The sequence below is a fragment of the Chiloscyllium plagiosum genome, chromosome 13 (genome assembly GCF_004010195.1).
Source record: "Chiloscyllium plagiosum isolate BGI_BamShark_2017 chromosome 13, ASM401019v2, whole genome shotgun sequence".
Lineage (NCBI taxonomy): Eukaryota > Metazoa > Chordata > Chondrichthyes > Orectolobiformes > Hemiscylliidae > Chiloscyllium > Chiloscyllium plagiosum.
In genome coordinates this window covers 34,367,898-34,388,815 of record NC_057722.1, presented here as the reverse complement: position 1 = coordinate 34,388,815, position 20,918 = coordinate 34,367,898, and the positions used below count along the sequence as shown (strand labels likewise).

General features: G+C 37.9%; 2 protein-coding genes across 3 annotated transcripts in view; both read left to right on the top strand.

Moving 5' to 3' along the window:
• Nucleotides 1-12,394, top strand: part of golim4a (golgi integral membrane protein 4a) — a 108,766-nt gene extending 96,372 nt beyond the window's left edge. For both annotated transcript variants that reach the window (XM_043702168.1, XM_043702169.1), the window contains one exon: nt 9,006-12,394. In XM_043702168.1, coding sequence (XP_043558103.1) covers nt 9,006-9,170 — 165 coding nt within the window. In that variant the 3' untranslated portion in view covers nt 9,171-12,394. The remainder of the gene's footprint in view (nt 1-9,005) is intronic.
• A 564-nt stretch (nt 12,395-12,958) lies between these two features.
• LOC122555902 (transient receptor potential cation channel subfamily V member 6-like) overlaps nt 12,959-20,918 on the top strand; it is a 36,245-nt gene continuing 28,285 nt past the window's right edge. The window contains exons 1-2 of the mRNA XM_043702167.1: nt 12,959-13,252; nt 18,258-18,339. Coding sequence (XP_043558102.1) covers nt 18,305-18,339 — 35 coding nt within the window. The 5' untranslated portion in view covers nt 12,959-13,252; nt 18,258-18,304. The remainder of the gene's footprint in view (nt 13,253-18,257; nt 18,340-20,918) is intronic.

Genomic DNA, 20,918 nt, shown 5'->3' with positions numbered 1-20,918 from the left:
GTGGTCAATTTTTCAATTTCAAATTATTTTATTTGCTGTAATTTTTTTTATGCCTGGATGTAATCTCATCTGACATTTATTTTATTGCAAAATATCTTAATGTTGTCTACCTTCATTAAAGACTCATGTCCAAGATAATTTTACAGCTGCTTGTACTTTTTGTGATTAAGCTTTGGAATGCTAATTGAAAGTTGATGAGAAAAAAGATGCTAGTCATTTCCTTTCCTTACAACTTGGTTCCATTCTTCTGTACATTCTAACATTGATTAACATATCAGTCATTTTTCACTGCTTCCAAAAGCATGTCCTCTCCTTGAAATTTGGAGACCTCTTAACAAGAATTGCTCAATACCCCTTTGTCTACCTCAGTGGTGATCAAACATTGGAACAAGGCATGTTGTTCAAGGGTGTCTGTGTGTGCAGTGATAGAACATTCAGTAATTTATAGCTAAAGTGATTAAACTTGCTGAATTTGCTTTTCAGTTTATTTGGTTCTGTTTCATATGCAAGTTAAAACATGTAGGGAAGGAGCTCCCAATTGTCCTGAAACACGTTTGCTGCCATCATGTATTGCTGTTTTTAAGATATGCTGGCCCAATCCAGTGAGCATCAAAGTGAGGTAGATACAGAAACTCTCATCAAATGTATCATGTTCTTTGATGTCTAATTCAAGAGATGTGACCTCCAGACCTATGGGTCAGTGTGGGAAGCTGGGATAAGGATGGGTATCTAGGGCATGATGGGCCAAAGTATGTGCCATAAATTTTCTTTGATTTTCCATTTGTAAATTCTAGTGAGGGGAGATGGAAGCCTTGCTATAAATTTAACTCTGGATGGATGGAAAATAGAGTGAGTTTCATGGCTAGACTTAACAGATTTAAGAGTATTTTAGCTCCCAGCCCTCATTACAATTGGATAAATAAATTTCCCATCCAGTAACGTATGACCAACTTCCAGAGTACTTCAGGTAGTCAGAGGTTTATCTAAAGTAGTTATCCATTTTGAAAAGCAAGGTTGCATTGCCTATCCAATGAATTGGCTGTAGAGTTGTGTGCGGAGGAAGCAACTTCAATTAACTCTTCAAAGTCTCCGTTGAGGTTGTGCTGGAAGAAGCCAGGGAGAAGAGAGGAAATTTCTTCTTACTAATATGAGGAGAAATGGAGGAACAAATGGAAACAGGTTTACAGGTTTGGAGACACACAACAGAAATTTATCAGTTCCAGAATTATCAACCCAGATCCTGGATGCATTATAGGAAACCCTTCGGTGACCTGAACAGTAGAAAAGGTAAGTAGGACTGTTAATTCTCACCATTTACAACAAAACTCTTCAACAGGGCTTTCAGCACTCTCAGCATGTGTTTCCCTCAATCACATTCCTCACAGCATAACACAAGGGGAGGTTATACCAGCTCTTATGCTCATTCCCAAAATCACTCAGTTTTTCCTTGTTCATTTCACAATGGCCACTAGCTGAATTCTTTTCTCTAGTCTTTCCAGAGCATTTTTTTCTCATGACTAATGCTCACATATATTTAGCGTTCAACACTATTTCACATCTTAAACCTTTCTTACTTTTTGTCCCACTCAGCATCTGCACAACAAGGAAAAGCTCCATATATCTGAACTGCCCTTGGTGGATGACGCTCACTACCTCTCACCACCTCTACCTCTCAGGTCAAGGCTGTGGCAGTGCACAGCACAGGGAAGAGAAGGCATGAGCTAGGGGGCATAGATAACATCATGAACCTCTCTGAACACAGAAGAACAATGGCCTCTCCGGAGCCATCAAGAGATTTTGAGCACTTAATTCTACTCTGTATAGGATCTATGACTCTTACTTGCACCTCTTCTTGAACCTCAAATGTAACATAGAGAATGAACCATGTAACACGTAAGTATCACAAAATCCACATTGATGGAGCACATAACTATAAAATACCTAATGTTAAAACTTAATTTGGGAATTCAGTGCAATGAAGGAAGTATTTTATTATTTTAAACACAAGGAAGTGTCAGAGATGGAGTGAGAGGCAGCAAGAATTGGGATCTAAGGGCATTAAACAGGCATTAAACAATTTTCCTTTGTCTAAATTAGGGCTATAGATTAATCTGGGACTGGGGAGATAAGCATATAACTCCCCTTTCAGAGCAAAAGCAGGGTCTGCAGGAAGGATGGGCAAATTATCCAGAGCACCATCATATACAGAGGGCATTAAAGTTGGAGAAGTAAAAAGGAATGTCATGATAGGGATTGGTGCAGTAGGTGGATAGATATGGTTCTCTGTGGCTGAAAGCTTTGGTTCCAAAGGCTATTATTTGCCTAGTTCTGGGGTTGAGGACATCACCTTTGGATCAGACATGAACTTGGAGGGGGAGGGGATCAATCCAGTTATCATGCTCCACATGGATTCCAACAATATAGGTAGCACTAGGAAAGAGTAAGTATAAGGGAATAATGGTAAATCGAGAAATAGAGGGCTATCTCAGCATGAATGCAACACTCTTAACAAGGTAGTTGAACTGTTGGCCAAAATAGAAATACATGAGGATCGTATGATAGCCACTTCAGGGACTTAGGGTGGAATTGTTCCTAACACAAAATAAGATTGGCATTGGTGTGGAAGTTAGAAGAAATGCATGAGATTGGCATTGAAGAGTTTGACACAAGAGCAAACCAATTGTTGAAAGGCAATATGTAATTCTTATTAGTGAGCAGGGGGCTGCATTAATGGCTTCATTATTGTCATCTTGTCTGTGAGATATGTAGTTTTCCATGTTCATTTTTAAAAGGGTAGGAAGAAAGGCAAAGGAGGTTGGGTATGGAAATGTGTTGCTGGAGAAGCGCAGCAGGTCAGGCAGCATCTAGGGAACAGGAGAATCGACGTTTCGGGCATTCCTGATAAATGGCTTATGCCCGAAAAAGTCAATTCTCTTGTCCTTGGATGCTGCCTGACGTGCTGTGCTTTTTCAGCACTACACTCTTGACTGAGTGAGGAAGGGAAGTGTTGAACGTGGTGAATCACACAGTACTAGTGAACAGCAGCTGGTACTGGTGGCAGTGAAAGCCAAGAGACAGCTCGCCGGAGGAAGAGGTCCTTTCCCAGTCCTGCTGAGGAGAACCACAGACACTTCATTGAGGAGATCAGTGCCGAGAAGAGTTTATTTCACAAAAGCATTTATTTCAAGTGTTGGAAGATGTGCCATGGAGATTCACCATTATAATTAAAAGTTCAGTAAAATCATTTTCTAGAATATGTGGTGTCATCCATCAAAGCATCATCACCCTGTAGTTTTGCCTGGAAGATTGGATCACCTTCTGCGATTCGACAGCCAAACCCTCATAACTGAAATCTGTGCTCACAGAATTTGGGAGAAGGTTAATGGCTGCCATTCAGAGTGGGGCCTCTAATCTCTACCACGTCTTGGAGAGATAAATATTTGCTTTTCAGAAGCAGACTTGCAGTTTTTGAGAGGGTGATGGATTAAATAATTTGGGGATTTCTAAGCACCAAGACATCTACTGCAGTCTGGACTTCCATAAATTAGTGCAAGTTATAAGTCCCAGAGCATTGGAGGTAACAGCAATTTCCATTACATAGATGAGTTAATATTAGGGCCTATGAGCCACCTGGGAGACAGCTGGTAAGTTTTGACCATTTGTCACGAGGACAATATAATCTGTCTGCACTGTGGCATTTGCACTCTCAGTGACCGGACAATTTATTGTTGCACTCACATTTCTCAGCTCTGCCTTTGTTGGTCCAAACTAAGCATCTTCTGCATTGCCATCCAGAGAACAGATGACTGTTATGTTGTTCAAAATACCCGTTATTGCATCTTTTTTTTGTGGGAACCTAATAACTGAAATGTGACACAGCAATCAGTTAAACTTCAAAACTCAGTTTAAGGGTAGGCGGTTATGTAGTGGTAATGTTACAGGATTTGTAATCCAAAGCCCCAGGCTGATGTTCTGGGAAATACACACAAAATACTATGGATGCTGGAAATGTGGAATAAAAATCAAAAGTGCTGGTAAAACTCAGCTGGTCTGGCAATATCTGTGGGAAGAGAAATAAAGTTAACATTTCAAGTCTAACATAACCCTTCTTTGGAACACCGCAGACCTGCTGAGTTTCTCCAACACAGTTTTTACATCTTAATGTTCTGGGGACATGGTCTTTGGATGGCAGATGGTGAAATTTGAATTCCGTAAAAAAAAAATTTGAATGAGAAACCTAAGATATTGCCAACGTGTAACCTTTGTCAATTATCATGAAAATCCGGTTCACTAATATCTTTTAAGAAAGCTACCATTCTTACCTGGTCTGGCCTACATGTGACTCCAGAGGCACAGCAATGTGGTGACACTTAACTGGATGGGCAATGAGTGCAAAATACTTCCCTCAGTTACATCAGGCACAGTCAATGCTCCCTCTAAACTATGCAGTAACTCTGAAGTTCCCATGCAGGCTGTGCACAAGACTTCTCCTTAAAGTTACCAGGCGCATGCGGCCATGCAAGAAGTTTCACAAAATTAAGTTAAAACAATTGATTGCACAAACAAAAAGAAATTATAGACTGTGTTGAGTGCAATCTGGGACAAGAGCTTGTTGAAGTTTCTCAATGGAAGCTGATTCCAAAGGTTTCAGTTTAATGAGTCTGCTGCCAGTCAGTAAGTACAGATACCTTTGTCTTATGGGGTTTGCTGTATGATGTCTCTCAGCAAACAACCTATGGCACTTTCTGTGTATCAATATTGTACTATACAGACAGAAAAGCATAAAGTGTTGAAGCTACAATCCTAAAAAATAACATAGTCTTGATTTTTTGGCAAAATTGAAATAGTTCATGCACACTACTCACTAGATTAGTTAAGGATATGAAGATTAGTTCCATAGTTTTATACACCTATTGTGATATTGTGCTTGGAGGTAACATTGGTCATTGGGTCACAACGGCATTGTTGTAACCATGTCTCTATCCAAGTATGACCGGTAATGTGGAATCATCTGAATGGTGCTATCTTTCATCATTGGCCTCTGAATAATGGAATGTGTAATGACTGTCAAAGTGTCAGTGTTCGGATACACATCTGCTTGTCTTCCATCTGCAAGAAAGTACAAATGATACAAGACTGGCAAGGATTAAATATAGAGTCGAGAGTGTGGTGCTGGAAAAGTACAGCAGGCCAGGCAGAGTCTGAAGAGCAGGAGAGTCGATGTTTTGGGCATGAGCTCTTCATCAGGAAAGTCCAACAGCTTAAATTTGAAACTGCCAAAGCTGTCAATAAAGGCTGCTTTATTCCGTCATATCTGCAGGATATCCGAATACAGTTTAAATCAATGTATTCCTTTTGAGTGAAATTATCATTATATGGGCAAACATGGCACCCTGTATAGTAGGACATAATAAAAGGTGATTTGCAATTGGAAACAAGCATGTTTACACTTGTATGGAATTGCTATGACTAAGGAATTTAGTTGGGTGTACTTAAAGAAGCTGGTTCACATTGGTACAGCCTGGACAACAACCTAATTTGGTGGTTTTTGTTCACCTGATCTTCAAAAGTTGTATTGCGCAAGTATTCATAAGACGTATCTTTAAGAAGTCCATTTCAGTAAAGGAAGATCTCAGTTGGGATGAAATACTTCAACATCAGAATGGTTTAGCTTTATCAGACATAGATGTTCTGTTAGTTGTAAATTCCTGGTTATACCAAACATTTTTTTTTGATATTTGATCATAGGATGAGACATTGATAGTTAGACCAGTATTTATTGTCCATCCCTGACTACTGTAGACAAGGTGGTGATGAACTGCTTTCTTGAACTGAAGAATAGGGACACCCAAATGCAGTTAGGAAGCTGGTTCCAGGATTCTGACCCAGCGACAGTAAAGGGACAGTGATACAGTTGCACTTCAAGATGGTGTGTGACTTGGAGAGGAGGTTGTAAGTGGTAGGGGTATTTCCATATGTCTGTTGCCGTTGTCCTCCCAGATGGTAGAGGTCACGAGTTTGAAAGTGCTATTGAAAGAGTCTTAGTGAGTTACTGCAGTGCATCATTTGTGAAGGGTGTGAGTGTTGAGGGTCAATGTTATTCAAACAGGCTGATTTGTTTTGGATGGTGTCACTTGCCTTGAACAAGGTTGGACTTGCATCCATTCAGCCAAATGGAGAGTTTTGTATCACTCTCTTGACTTGTACCTTGTAGGTCATGAACTGAGGAAACAGAAGGTGCATTACTTGACACAGAATTATTCCTAGCCTCTGACCTGCAGTTGTAGCCACAGCATTTATATGGCTTTCAGTTCAGTTTCTGGTTAATGGTAAACCCCAGGATGTCAATAGTGGGATATTCAGCGGTGGTGATGCTATTGAAAGCCAATGGTTAGATTCTCTCTTGTTGGGGATGCTCCTTACCTGCCACTTGTGTGGCTCAAATGTTACAAGCCATGTAAGCCTGAATATTTTGCAGGTCTTGCTGCATTTGAACATGGACTTGTTCAGTATCTGAGGAGTCACAAATTGTGCAAGGTATTATGCAGTCATCTGTGAACATTCCCACTTCTGATCTTATCATGGGGTGAAGGTCATTGATGAAGCAGCTGAAAATGGTTGGCCCTAGGACAAATGGTTGATCCTGAGGAACTCTTGCTGAGATACCCTAGGATTGAAATGCTTGACCTCTAACTACCATTATCATCGTCTTTAGTGCTCTATTTGACACTTCCTTTTGATGTTTCCTTTTGATTCCCATTGATTCCAGTTCTGCTAGAGCTTCTTGACACCATGTTCAGTCAAATGATATCTTGATGTTAATGGCACCTACTTTCATCTCACCTCTGGAGCTCAGAGTTTCGACCAAGCTGTAATCAAATGAGGAATGAGAGTACTAGAATAAAGAGGTCTTGCTGCAGTTGTATAGAGCTTTGGTGAGTGCACATTGTGCAGAGTTTTGGGCTTTGTATTTAAGGAAGGATATACATGAATTGAAGGCTGTGTAGAGAAGCTTCACTCAACTTACACTAGGATAAAAGTATTGCCCAATGATGAGAGATGCTGTATTGTCTGGATTTTAGTAGAATGAGAGGTGATCTCATTGACAGATGCAAGATCCTGCAGGGTTTTGACAGTAGATTTTGAAATGTTGTTTCCCCTGGCTGGGGAATCTAGAATACGACAGCACTATATCACCAGAGCACCAGATAAGGGGGTGATCATATAAGTCTGAAATGGGAAGAAATTTCTTCACTCAAATGGTTGTGGATTTTTTGGAGTTTTCTGTCTCAGTGGTTTGTAGATGAGCCATCACTGAATATAGTTAAGGCTGAGATAGACACATTTTTGGTCTCAGCAAATCAAAGGAAATAGGATGTAGACAGGAAAGCAGAGTTGAAGCCTGATATCAGCCATAACCAACTTGACTGACACAGCAGACTTGAATGAAAGCAAAATACTGGAAATCTGAAAATTTCAAGTCTGGTATGATCTCTTCCGAACTGAAGAAGTCATACCACACTTGAAACATTAACTCTGTTTCTGTGTCCACAGACGCTGAAAGACCTGCTGAGTTGCTCTAGCATATCCTGTGTGTTTTTATGATGGAGCAGACACAATGGGGGCTTGCTCAGGCTCCTATTTCTTATGTCTTAATTTTCTTTCAAGGGTTGAAAGTCCCTTTCTCACCTTTATCTTGGAAATAATAAGATTGGTAACTTTCATTTACAATCAGGGAATTTTTCTGACAAAGTAGATTCTTGAAAAAAACAAATGCAACTCTCATTCTAATAATCTTACAGGGTGCTACTGTTGCTTATTGCACCTCCAGAGGGAGCTTGTATATTGTGTGTGTTTCAGTTGTTTAGGTAGGAGCCAGGAGGAAAGTCTCTGCTCCTGTTTGCTCCACAGGTAAGTTCACTTGCTGTACTTTTCTGGTGATGACCTCAGTGGCTGTTGTAAAATCATGACTGATGCAGGTCTGAAACCTCCATTCACAAATTACTCATACAGTTTAAGAGTAGATATATTTAAGGAATGAATACCCATGCAAGCATGACAACAGCTAAACTGCTGGCATACATCATATAGCAGGCATTTTTCCCCCAAGTTGACACTCAGGCCCAGACACAGTCCACACAGAGGCCCAGTTTCAACCCACCTTCTCTTATTTGCTGCCTTGTGCACTTTTCAACGAGTTATCTTCAGGCCATTGGCAATCCTGAGTTTTGGGAAATTGTTTAAATGAAACCTTTAAATTCAGCCAATACATTTCAAATAAACTCTGTCCATTAATTCAATATTTGACAAAGAATACCTTACATGAAAACCCCAATGATTGTTGATGTGGCATGATCTGCTGTTTTTATTCCAAAATAGATCAACCTATGTTTTTGTTTAGGTCAAGTATAGGGAGACAACAACAACATGATTTGTATACAATATTGGTATCCTGTTATGAGGTATCTTAGTGTTTTACAATAGAGAGAAAATGGATTTAATAGACCAAGGGAAGGGGATTAGTAATTAGTTGAGATATTTTGTAATGAACCTGTTCAGGGATGCTCTTACACACTCGAGCAGGTTGAGACTTGAACCCACGCCTCTTGGCTCAGTGGCAGGGACACTATCACAGCACCCGAGCATCTTAGTAATGAGTTTATTATTTTCCAACAAACCCAGACCACCTAAATAACAGGGTGAGTGTTTGCCAACAATTAAAAAAAAAAAGGTTTGAATGTTACTACATCAGATAAATACATAGAAGTTGTGTACTTGAAACATGCATGTTTCATTGTGAATGTATTTAATTAGGAAACCAGAGTCTTTAAAGTCGGCAATGTTGTCATTTCGCATGGTTATGTTTAGTCATGTCTGAGCTAGGTTTGTTTGTAGAAAAGAGAGTTAAGATTTTCACGTGTGTCTGCATTAGGCATTCTGTCAAATTATATCATGTATTTAAAAAGTATGTTTTCTTAGTGGTTTGTCATTTTTACAATTTGTAGATCGATAAGAAAGAAGGGGATCCTAACAAACAAGAAGAAGAGGCAATAGCTGATGAAACCAATCAGGAAGGGGAGAAAGAAGATGAAAATTATGAAGAGGAGGAGGAGGAAGAAGAAGACAGAGAAGACCCTGCTGCAAGGACGAATCGGCGGGCAGAGATGTGACATTCTTACAGTTAGCTTTATAATGATTTTGTTTCATTATCCAATTTGATTTGTTTGACCCACAATATTTTAAAGGAACTTTCACATAAAGATATATAATGTATTTTTCAGGTTAATTTAAATTTGGACATATTTAAAGATAAAGTATTAAAACCCTTTAAATGCATCTGCTTCCTGATTGTAATTTGTAATATGTTCAATGTGAAAGAGTCCTCAAAAGTTCATAGAACACTTTTTTTGAATTGTAAAATGTTCAGTCATCTTTGTTTAAGGCATTTTGTAACTCCTATGAAAATATTTTTTCGATGCAAAGTCAATTATAACATAAGCAATTCTTGAACGTGTCTGAAGTTCATCAAAGCCTATTTTCAAATGAGTGATATTTATCATTATGATTAGATGTTAATTTGTAAACATAACTAATCATGTAAGAAGCACTGCTCTTAGGCACTGCACACAGCTCATGACTTTGTGCAATACTGTAAAATGTGTGAGAGCCAGTCACCGTACATTTTACACTCTTCCTGATTTTGGTTTCCATTAATTCAAATCATCCATTTTATACTTTTGCACAGTCAAAAATTAATTATCAAAGTTAGGTCAGAGCATTTAGCTTTGTTTTCAGCTTTGTAACGAAATGTACTTCATAGAGAACTGTACTTCATGCGGTAGTTTGTAATTCATCCAGTGTTACCAAACCCAACTTCATTGTGTTACTGAGTAATATTCTGTTCAAAGGATATTGATCAATTTTTTTTCTGTATAATAGGGAGACTCAATACAGATGTAATCCATTTATGCTCATGGATTTACTGTTGCTATTTTTGTCTGTTTTGTTTTCTGAAAGAAAATTATATTTAAAACTGCTTTAAAACATATTGCTTTGAAATGACAATCAAAGAAGTAAAAAAAACCATGAAGAGAGAAGCTGACAACAGTTTTTAGCTTGGTTATTCCATAAAGGTCCTTAACTTTCAATTTATTTCTGAGCAAGTAAATTGGTGCAATTTAAATGTAATCCTTCATTTGGAAGTTATGAGAATAAAAGGGTATGTGAAGAAGCATATAGTTCCTGATCCATGAGGCACACTAGTCTGCACAGTGCAGATATTTTAATAATTTTAATGCATAAAAATTTAAAGCTTAAAAATTTAATATGTAAGTCATTCTGGCTTCATTAATGTCAAGGTGGCAGAAATTTCCACAAAAGTGAAAGGTTAGATTTTTCTGTCGGATTTTTAATTATGTGGTGCATATGATCAACTAATACTTGTTCAATTAAGCAAACAAGTGTTGATTTTTGGTATTGAATTTATACATAGAATGAAATAGTTATGAGTGCATTGTATTAATACACGTACAGAGCATTGGACCCAACATTTTCACATGTTTATGCCTCACACAAGTCTCCTCTCATTTTGATCTATTGCAATCAATAATAATTCCATTATTCTCCCTGACCTGTGTTTATCTAGTTGCTCTTAAATGCATCTATGCAATTCACCTCAACGACATCTGACAGTTGTGACTACCACATTCTAATCACTCTCTCTGTAAAGAATTTCCTTGTGAATTCATACTGGACTTATTGTCTGTCATAAATTTATGGTTTCGATTTCTGGTTGGCCCCACAGTGGAGAAATCCATAAGTGTACCCTGTAAAATGAAAGACCTCTAACAGGTCTTAGGACTCCATTTTTTATAGAAAAAAATCTCCAACCTGTTCAACCTTTTCTTACTGGAATAAGCTCTGTCTTCTAATGTCTTCTAATAATTTGTTTTTTTTTGAAATTGCTCCAGTGCCTTTGTTTTCCATATAATATTGAGACATGAGCAGCTTAGACTACCTTGTGTTATCTAATCGAGAATGTATGTAAGCATAACATAACTCGTGCTTTTAGTTCTGTTTTGCCAGAAAATTACCCAGGTGCTTGTTTAATTATTATGGCCTTGTTAACTGATATCGTTACACATAGTGATTTAAACATTCACACCCCAAACTCTTTGCTCTCCTGCCCCTTTAAACAGTTATTTATGAAATAGTATAAAACCTCTTTATTCTTCCTGTCAGAAAAAAAACCTTACATTTAGCTATATTGAAGTTCAATTGCCACTTGCACAGTGATTCATGGAGATTGTTAGTGCCTTTCTATATTTTGTTGTTGTCCCTCTTTGAATTTATTATGCATACCCATTTGATATCTTCCACTAGATTTTAAATTGGGTTTCCAATTTTCAAGCCCAGAGTAGTTCATTGCAAGTGTTGAATATCAGAGTCCCTGCACTGGTCCTCATGAAATACTATTTTCCACTTTTTGCTAGTCTGAATAATCATGATGAACCCCTTTGCCTGCTTTGTCACCAGCATGCTATCCATTCTGATACTTGTCTTATGGCTTTATTTGTGAGCCAACTAAGTGGCATCTTATTGAAGGCCTTGTCTTCCTTTTTTGTTACTTTTTCAAAGAATTTTATGAAGTTGGTACTGTATGCTCATGCCTTAGGAAATCCAGGTTCCAGATGTCTTTCTGGTCCTTCTTTGAGTAAGGATTCCATCATCTTTCCTACCAATGAATTAAGCTAATATAGTCCTTTGGACATGTTTTATTGCCTTTTTTAAACAAAATTGATTTAAATCAATTCAAATTTGAAGTAAAATGGTACTGGCGTGTATTATAATCGATTTTCTTGGAGTTACTAAAGAGATTGGTTTTTTTGAGATGTTAATTTACTTTAAGAACACAATAGAGCAATTATTGTTCTGTTGTAGTATGCAGAAAGATTAAAATTTCTGACTGACTGGTATTCACATTTGTTTGGTTGGCTATATTATTTTTATAGTGCCTGAACACTTTTTAAATAATTGTAATACCAGCTTTTTAATACTTTACCAAAGTGAATAATGATGTTACATGAAACAAAATTTTCTACTAAACACAAGCATAAATTACATTCATGTGTTCCTTTTACAGTTTTTATAATGGGGTCTAGGGTAATTATGCAAATACGCGGAATAGATTTTGCCTGGGTTTGTTGTCAGCAGTACTCATGTGGACAAGTATATTGTGAGAGTTTCTATTCACTTAGTGTAAAGTGTATATTATGTAAATAAAGTTGCTGATCAACAAAACTTAAACACTATATCACTAAGTACTATGATTTCCAAAGGACATTAAGTGATTATGTGAAATTATTGGCCATTATTAAACTGTGTGATTGTTCAATGCTTTGTATTATGTATATTTTGTTATTGACGCATAATGGCTTGAATTATCATTCTTTGTGGGATACATTTTCAGAAATGTTTTTCGACAGAAAATTTGAACAATAGGTATTTTTAGAAGATGATTATGAAATAGGCTTCTTTTTTCATATTATGAATATCCATACATTGAGTCACTTCCATTGCAGTACAGGTCACCCAAATCTGAGTCCTGCAGCTCAATCTCAGAATGGGGTCAAGAATCTCCTGTTCCCTGGATGCTGCCTGACCTGCTGTGCTGTTCCAGCAATAAAGTTTCAACCTCAATCAAGAAATCTCAGTTTGTTGCTGTGCAAGTTCAGACTGTTGCCATTTTGGCTCAGAATGTCAGTTCTCAAAGGCGCTTTCAGGGTATCCCAGGACTTCCTTAATTTGTTCTCTATTCTGTACAAAGAAAGAAAATTTGACTAAGTGCCCTACTTTCCCTGCTGGATTAAACACCCAAAATCTCTGAAACTAATTTCTTTTAGTTAATGCAAAGCAAAATATCAACAGCCATAAATGTTCTTGTGTGAATGATTGAATGTAAAGTTTGTGGGAGTGCATCTGTTTGATGTTCTGTTCTGTTTTGTGTGCAATTCACTTTTACCTTTAGTGAATTCAATTTAAATGCCAAGGAAATATTGTGATAAAGGTAGTTAAACTGGTGTGTCCTGTTAGTGACTGAAACGTTTCCCTAATACACAGAAACCATGGCAAGAAATTGGCCTGTGTGTTGTCAAAACAATTTGTCGCAGATAGTCTGTCCTCTAAGAACTAGTGTCAAAGCCACATTGTGCTGTGAGACCTATCGCCGAAATGATCAAAAAGAGAGTGTAAGGTAAGAAGATTAAACTTGTTTTTAGGCATAAAGTAACAAAATTATAATTAATGCTATAACAGTAGCTGTTACTAGAAATGCTCTTCCAGACTTTGTCACAGCTGGTGAATGGTATTATGTGTAAATACTGGCGTAAAGACTACTTATATTTGGAAAATAAAAATTAAATGTAAATGTTAAAACATACTATTCACTTAAAACAGTAAAAATATTATTTAAATATATGCTTAAAATTTGGGGGGAATAAGTAAGGAGAAACTAAATGGAACAATTTTAAAAATTATTTAGGAATAGTGAAACCTGGAGATTGTTAACTTTAAAAATTGAGGCAGAGAGTACAAAAACAAAGAAGTTTACTAAATCTTTATAAATCAATAGTTAGGCCTTACCTAGATTATTATTCCTGTTTTTGGCACTATACTTTAGAAATTTTTTATAAGTACTATTATTTGGAATGATGTCAAGACAATGGTGGGAATTCAGAAGAGATGTACCAGAGTGGCAGCATGAGTGAAGGACTTTGATTAGATTAGATTCCCTACAGCATGGAAACAGGCCCTTTGGCCCAACAAGTCCACACCGACCCTCCGAAGAGCAACCCACCCAGACCCATTCCCCTACATTTACCCCTGACTGATGCACCTCACACTAAAGGCAATTTAGCATGGTCAATTCATCTAACCTGCACATCTTTGGATTGTGGGAGGAAACCCACGCAACCACGGGGAGAACGTGCAAACACCACACAGACAGTTGGGTGAGGCAGGAATTGAACCCGGGCCCCTGGTGCTGTGAGGCAGCAGTGCTAACCACTGAGCCACCGTGCTGCCCCGTATGGAAAACATAAAGAAGCTGGTGTTGTTCTCTTTAAATCACTGAAGGTTATGGAAGGGAAATTTAATCAAGGAGTTCAAAATTATGAGGGATATTGTTAGAGTAAATAAGGACAAAGTGTTTCCACTACAGGATTGTTGGTAACCAGAGGGCACAGACTTAAGATAATTCAAAAATGAATGAGAAAAATTACATTTTATGCAGTAGATTTTTATGATTTGGAAAGGTGGATGAATTAAACAGATTCAGCAGTAATTTCCGAAAGGAAATTTGATTTAGATTAGATTAGATTACGTTACAGTGTGGAAACAGGCCCTTCGGCCCAACAAGTCCACACTGACCTGCTGAAGCGCAACCCACCCATACCCTACATTTACCCCTTAACCTAACACTACAGGCAATTTAGCAAGGCCAATTCACCTGACCTGCACATCTTTGGACGGTGGGAGAAAACCGGAGCACCCGGAGGAAACCCACGCAGACACGGGGAGAACTTGCAAACTCCACACAGTCAGTCGCCTGAGGTGGGAATTGAACCCGGGTCTTAGGCACTGTGAGGCAGCAGTGCTAGCCACTGTGCCGCCCACAAATTTATACTGGAAAAAGAAAGATTTGAAGGGCTGGAGGAAAGTACAAGGAGTGAAACTGATATTTGGGTTCAGGAATATTCTATCTGAAAAGCGAAATCCTCAACATTGACTTCAGACCCCATGAAGTCTGATAGCATCATGTGAAACATGGACAAGGAAAACATCTGCTTGTTGCAGCTCTTCCGCTGCAATTGAAGTAGTGTTTTTCCACATTAAATACCAGCATGGACTTGATGGGCAGAATGATCTCCTGTGCTATGATAGCTATGACTATAAACAAAAATACTGATGGTAGCAGTAGCTGCTTGGTCTTTTGGTGGGATATTTCAGCGTCCATCACAAGAAACGGCTCAGTAGCACCACTATTGACCAAACCGTTCGAATCTGAAATAACCAACAAGAAGGACAATTTTACTTGGCCTCACCTTCGCCAATCCACTTGTGACAAATGCATCTGCTCAAGACAGTATTAGTAGGAATATTCACTGCACAGTGGAGACAAAGTCCCATCTTCTCATTGACGATACCCTCCAAAATATGGTGTGGCACTGCAGCATGCTACATTGGATAGATTTGGAAGAGATCGAGCAGCTCAAAAGTAGGCATCCATATGATACTGTGCACCATCAGCAACTACACAATTGTATTTCACATATCACTCAGTTTACTGTTACCATGATGTTTCAGGATCAGCCCAAGTTCAATGAGGAGTGTAGGAGAGCAAGCCAGAAACAGCACAAGTGTTATGATGATGTAGAGGGGTGAAACAACTCCCCTCTTTTTAAAGCTTTTTTTGGCTGCAACAAAGATGTTTACTTTGTTTTCCCATTAAATCACACTTCCATTAAAACATGGGACTGGTTAAAATTAAGTTCTAGTTAGAAGATTTTCTTGGATGACAGACAGAGGAATTTTTTTACTTAAACCCCAAGGTAAATTATGCAACATCAAACACACACTAACACAGATTTAAAGTTTAAAAAGGGAAATGCATGGTTTAATAAAAAGAAAGTCAAGAATATGTAATTTAAAGAAAAAGCCCTTAGAGTCTTCAGGGATTAGGTTTAAACCAGAAACACAGTTGATTAATTGATATCTTGTATCCTCAGCAGAGATAAGATTTGTAGATATCCTTGAGTCCTCAGTGAATGGGTGTTTCTTCAACTTGCATTACGACCAGATGCTGTTTTCCCAGTGACTGAGAGAAATATGAGCAAGAAAATGAGAACTCCAGCTCTGTATCACAAATTAATGTTCCTTCCTCTCTCTCTAAAAAACTATTGCCTGAAGTACAGCTCATTTATGTATTACTCTTTCTAGTTTTTTTGTTGTTCTTTTTCCAAGCTGGACAATCTGCAGGTGACTTTCATCTTAATATACAAAGCTTCCAGAAAGGTGGAAAACAAACAGGAAGTACAGACCTGAATGACTGATTTCAGACATCTTGCTGACATGTCAGTTACTGTTCAGACAAGTCTTGTTTCATGGTGGTTCAGTGAATTAGCTGAACTTGTGCTCCTGTGATCACTGGTCTTTCAAATCAGTGTTTTTCTTCATGAAAACAATGTTCCACAGTAATGAAGATGATGGAAATTGATTGTCCATTTGTACCATTATCATAACACCTCCCCACCACATGAAACAAAAACTCAGTAATATTTCTCCTTTTATTTACAGTGAGTGTTCTGTCATAAGATATGAGATAACAATATGAAATTTGGAATGACAACACACACATTCTGCATTCTCTCTTTGTCATACTCTAGCTATAAACCTTGCTTTGGGAAAGTCAGATTTGTTTCCTCAATTGGGCCTAAATTTTAATCCTTCACCATCCAGTTCCATAATCCATGTACCAGAGTCAAACATTTTTATAAATTTGATTTCTATGATAGCGGTGGGTGGAGGTCTGATGTCTGCCTTCTGTAAGGTGTTGACTTGAATCCTGCATCATATTCTTATTGAACTTCACATCAATCCAGTTGAACTGGTTGAGGTTGAAACTTGGTTTTGTACGTTTGATGTCCAGTGGATAACTCTGTTTTTATCTCACTGTTGGGTGTGGAACAGGAATAAGGCCTTCAGCTTGTCAAGCCTGCTTTACCATTTAAGACGATCATGCTGATCAAATACTCTCAATGCCTTTTACCCACGTTATCCTCATAACCCACGTTATCCTCATAAAACAGTCAGAGGTGGGAATATAATTCCTGACCATTACCCTGGTCAGCACTCATGCCTGAACAGACATTGACCCCTTGTTTATTGATGGTTTTATGAACTAGCAAAACCTGTGGTCATGTAATTACATCAACCATCTTCAGTCAGTGTTTTCCTTTTTAAAAAAACTATTTTAGTCCACATAGAGGCATAGGTTTAGGGTGAGAGGGGAAAGATTTAGAAGAGACCTACAGGGCTTCTTTTTCACACACAAGGTGATACGTGTATGGAATGAGCTGCCAGAGGAAGTGGTGGAGGTGGTCCAATTGCAACATTTAAGAGGCATTTGGATGGGTATATGAATAGGAAGAGTTTGGAGGGATATGGGCTGGGTGCTGGCAGGTGGGACTGGATTGGGTTGGGATAGCTGGTCGGCATGGACAGGTTGGACCGAAGGGTCTGTTTCCATGCTGTACATCTCTATGACTCTATTACTCTATAAGGTCCCAGGTATTAAAAATCAAATGATGGAAGTCAAAAATTGACAGCCGATTTCTATCACTATAATAACACAAGGTAACACACGACATATGTAAAAATTCAGTCTGAAGTTACAATGTGGAACTTCTCACTAAACAATGGATATAGCATACAATAAACAGTACAGAGCCCAAGTAGTTATGCAAATGCTATCATCCAAAAAATTCCAGATGTTAAGAATGGGACTAATCAGAGTAGCTTAAAGAACTTAAATTTACTCTTTGGATAAACTCAATTAAAATTTTCAAAATTAAAAATGAGATTAATCCAAACAATTTGAAAAGCATCATGTAAAAATTAATAGGTTCGGAGTATGGAGATTAGCTATTCTTATTAAATGAATGCAGCACAACTAATTTTCCATCTTCACTGAATTGTAATTTAAGGTATGCACTGACCTTCCTAATTACTAATTCTATGAGATTTTCAAGATGAACTTTGAATATTTAATTTCTAAAGCTGCCATCCTGTTGTAATCATCTTTTTTGAATATCCATACTAAAACACAAACATTCTACATTCACAATTTCAATATAAGTATAATTTGAATGAAGATATAGAGGTGGTTAATTCTTTCCTGGTTTTAACTGAAAACCGTGAATTCATCTAGTGAGTTAGAATTAATAAAAAGACCAAAATCAAATAGATTAATGTTCTGCACACAGAAAGGTATTCAAAGTTAAAAAAAATCATCCTGATTAAATGGTTGCGTGAGCATATTTTTCCACATTAAAATGGATTAAACCTTAAAATGAACCATTTAGTAATCTTAATGCAGAATACTTGATAATGCTGATAATTTGGGAGATTCAGAATAAGCATGAGCAAACTTTTTTTTAATTCTTAAAGCAAATGCTAACGTTTGTATTTTCATTTTAAAGGATTTCACTGTGACCTCGAACTGTCCAAATTATTTGACAAAGTCCACATGCATGTCACAATGGATATGAATGACACAACAAGGTAAATTGCGTAAATGCTTATAACTTGTCAAAAGTAATATTTCCTTTAAAATAGTGTTTCAGTGCTCTGTTAAACACAAAAGAAGCATAGAGTAGGATATGGGATAGAGAAGATCATTATGGGAGGTTAACTCTGAGTATGCAGTGTTCTGGGAAAAAAATGCACATTTTAATCATTCATTATTGTAGAAGTGCTGTGAAATGGGCTTCCCTAACCCCAGCACAAAAAGCCAAACGTCCTCAATTGGCTTTTCCTGTGAGAGCAGTGCTGCAGACCGAAAGCTTTTTTGTGCTATTGACATAATGGGACGTCGTTGCTGGTGTTGGTCAGTATTTCCAGCTGAGTTTGATGCATTTTTCTGAAATCCTGGACCACTCAGGTTCAGTGAATAGTCTGCTAATGACTCCAAACTGAATACGCATTCAACTGCACAAGGGACCCCCCATTGCTGCGATTTAAAGAATCAGTAAACCACTTTGCTGTTGGGTCACTTGTAATTTACTTTGCCTCTTTTTGCAGCAAAAGTGGTGTAAGGACTGGGGTTTTCGTTTGAAAGTCTGTTGGTGAGTTTTAAATCCATTCAGGGAGGTCAGAGAATTTGGCCACCCAAGTTGGAAAAATGTACAGGGGCTGTGCAAACTTCATCTGTGTCAGTAGCAGGATCAATAAATTGGAAACCTGCAGTGAAGGAAAGTTCTGCACAGAGGGAGGAAGGGGAGAACATTCCACAGAAGGCCCGATCCATCATGAGTTTCTGAAAGCACTTCTGATACCGCTGTCTGTATTATGAACAATACCAGGTTCAACTGGAAGCTGTTACAAAACTGTGCTACCTACCTCAGGCCACAACTTACAGCAGAGTGACAATGGTACTGTCAGTGACCAACAAGACCATAGAGGCTTAAACCTCTTATGATTGTTCTTTCTAGGCAGTAGCTAGCTACTTGGCCAACTTGTCAAGTATGCTATCCATTAAGGTGGCGGTAGAAGTCCTATCTACTAAAAAAAAGTGATTACTTCATGCTGTCTTCAAAGAGGGAGAAGCAGGACTATATATATGATATATAGGGCATGTGGCTTTGCCAGGATTTATTAGATTTCTTGTCATTCCATCTACTTTTGGCATGTGATGTTATGAACTCTCAAAGTCAATAAATAGAGCTATAGAAGTCACAAGGCTATAATTCAAGCAACATTCAGTTTTTGTGCAACTATGCTTAATGCATCACATTTGTGAGTACAGGCCATCCAGCAACCATGATTATGTGGTGTGTTACTCCCAACATTTTCAGGCCTGCAAGAAGAACAAGAGGCTGCTGGGAGACAAGGCTATCCATTAAGCATGTTGCTGATTAACTATCCCAAGCCCTTACTGCCCTCCCAATCACCAGTCCCCAACTGCTATCATCAATGAGACACAAGACTATATATTGAAGATCCCAGAACCACAGAAAAGATTGAGGAGCAGAGCATCAGTTTGCCCAAGCAACACTTTCACTGACTGAGATATTTGGGATGTTAAGAAAACACATATATTTATGGATTATGACAAACTGTTATATGGGACTGTTTCACCTTTACTGGGTTGCAAATAAAACATTAAAATATCAAGGAGAAAATTGTTTATCAGTTGTTTACAAATATCAACTGACTTTGTAGAATGAGTGTCCAGCAGAGCCCTGTAAGAAGAAATTAGAGATGTTTTATGGCCTAATTGTTGGATAAATAGACTTGGGAAAAACTCTTGAAACTATTGTTCAGCAGCAAACTCTAAAGTTGCTTTATTAGTACACACCTAGGTCTGACAGTGCTACAGGGGCAGGGCCTTACAAGGAAAAGCCATGTTATCTCTCAGTCCATAAGAGGTAATTCTTTAAGGCAAAATCAACTAAAATGCTGTTTCTATCTCAGTGAAGAAGTTTGTAAAATTCTGATAAAGATTAAAAGTTTAGGACTCCTGACTATTTCCCATTTGAATGTGAAATCTGGTTTGAAGATCTTCCATCATTCCGTGACTGTCAGTAACAGATCTCAACAATGGATAAACAAAGAAACAATGAGAAATCAACCCATTATATTTTCTGCATTCGGGCCCTGCCTTCGAGAATGTTGTTCCTTTCAATGTCTATTATTTTCAAAACCACATTACGTTCACGGAGCTGTAACATCTCGTCTTCTCTGTATGAAAGTGTTTGTGAAGGACTATGGGTATGCAGTTTGTTTCTGCATCATATCTTAGTTAGTGACCTGTATTGCCAGTTGTTTAAAGAATAAATTCATTTCTAATAACCAAGTTGTTTGAATTTATTGAAGAAATCTGGCAAAGATCTCTTTTGTTCTGGATAACAGTAATAAAGAGAAACAATTTGACCATATTAATGATTAAGTAAAATGTTTAAACTTTTAATATGGCTCAGGGAGTAGTTGGGCTTACCAGCAGCTCCTCCTGTCAGAGTCGAAACAGAAAGAAGCTGCCCGTTCACTGTTTCTAAGTTTACATTGGCCTGCACCAAGTTGTATGCAATGCTTGATGTCACATTGGAGCCAGTTTCCTCTCTGCTCCTTGTAAGTGACAAGGG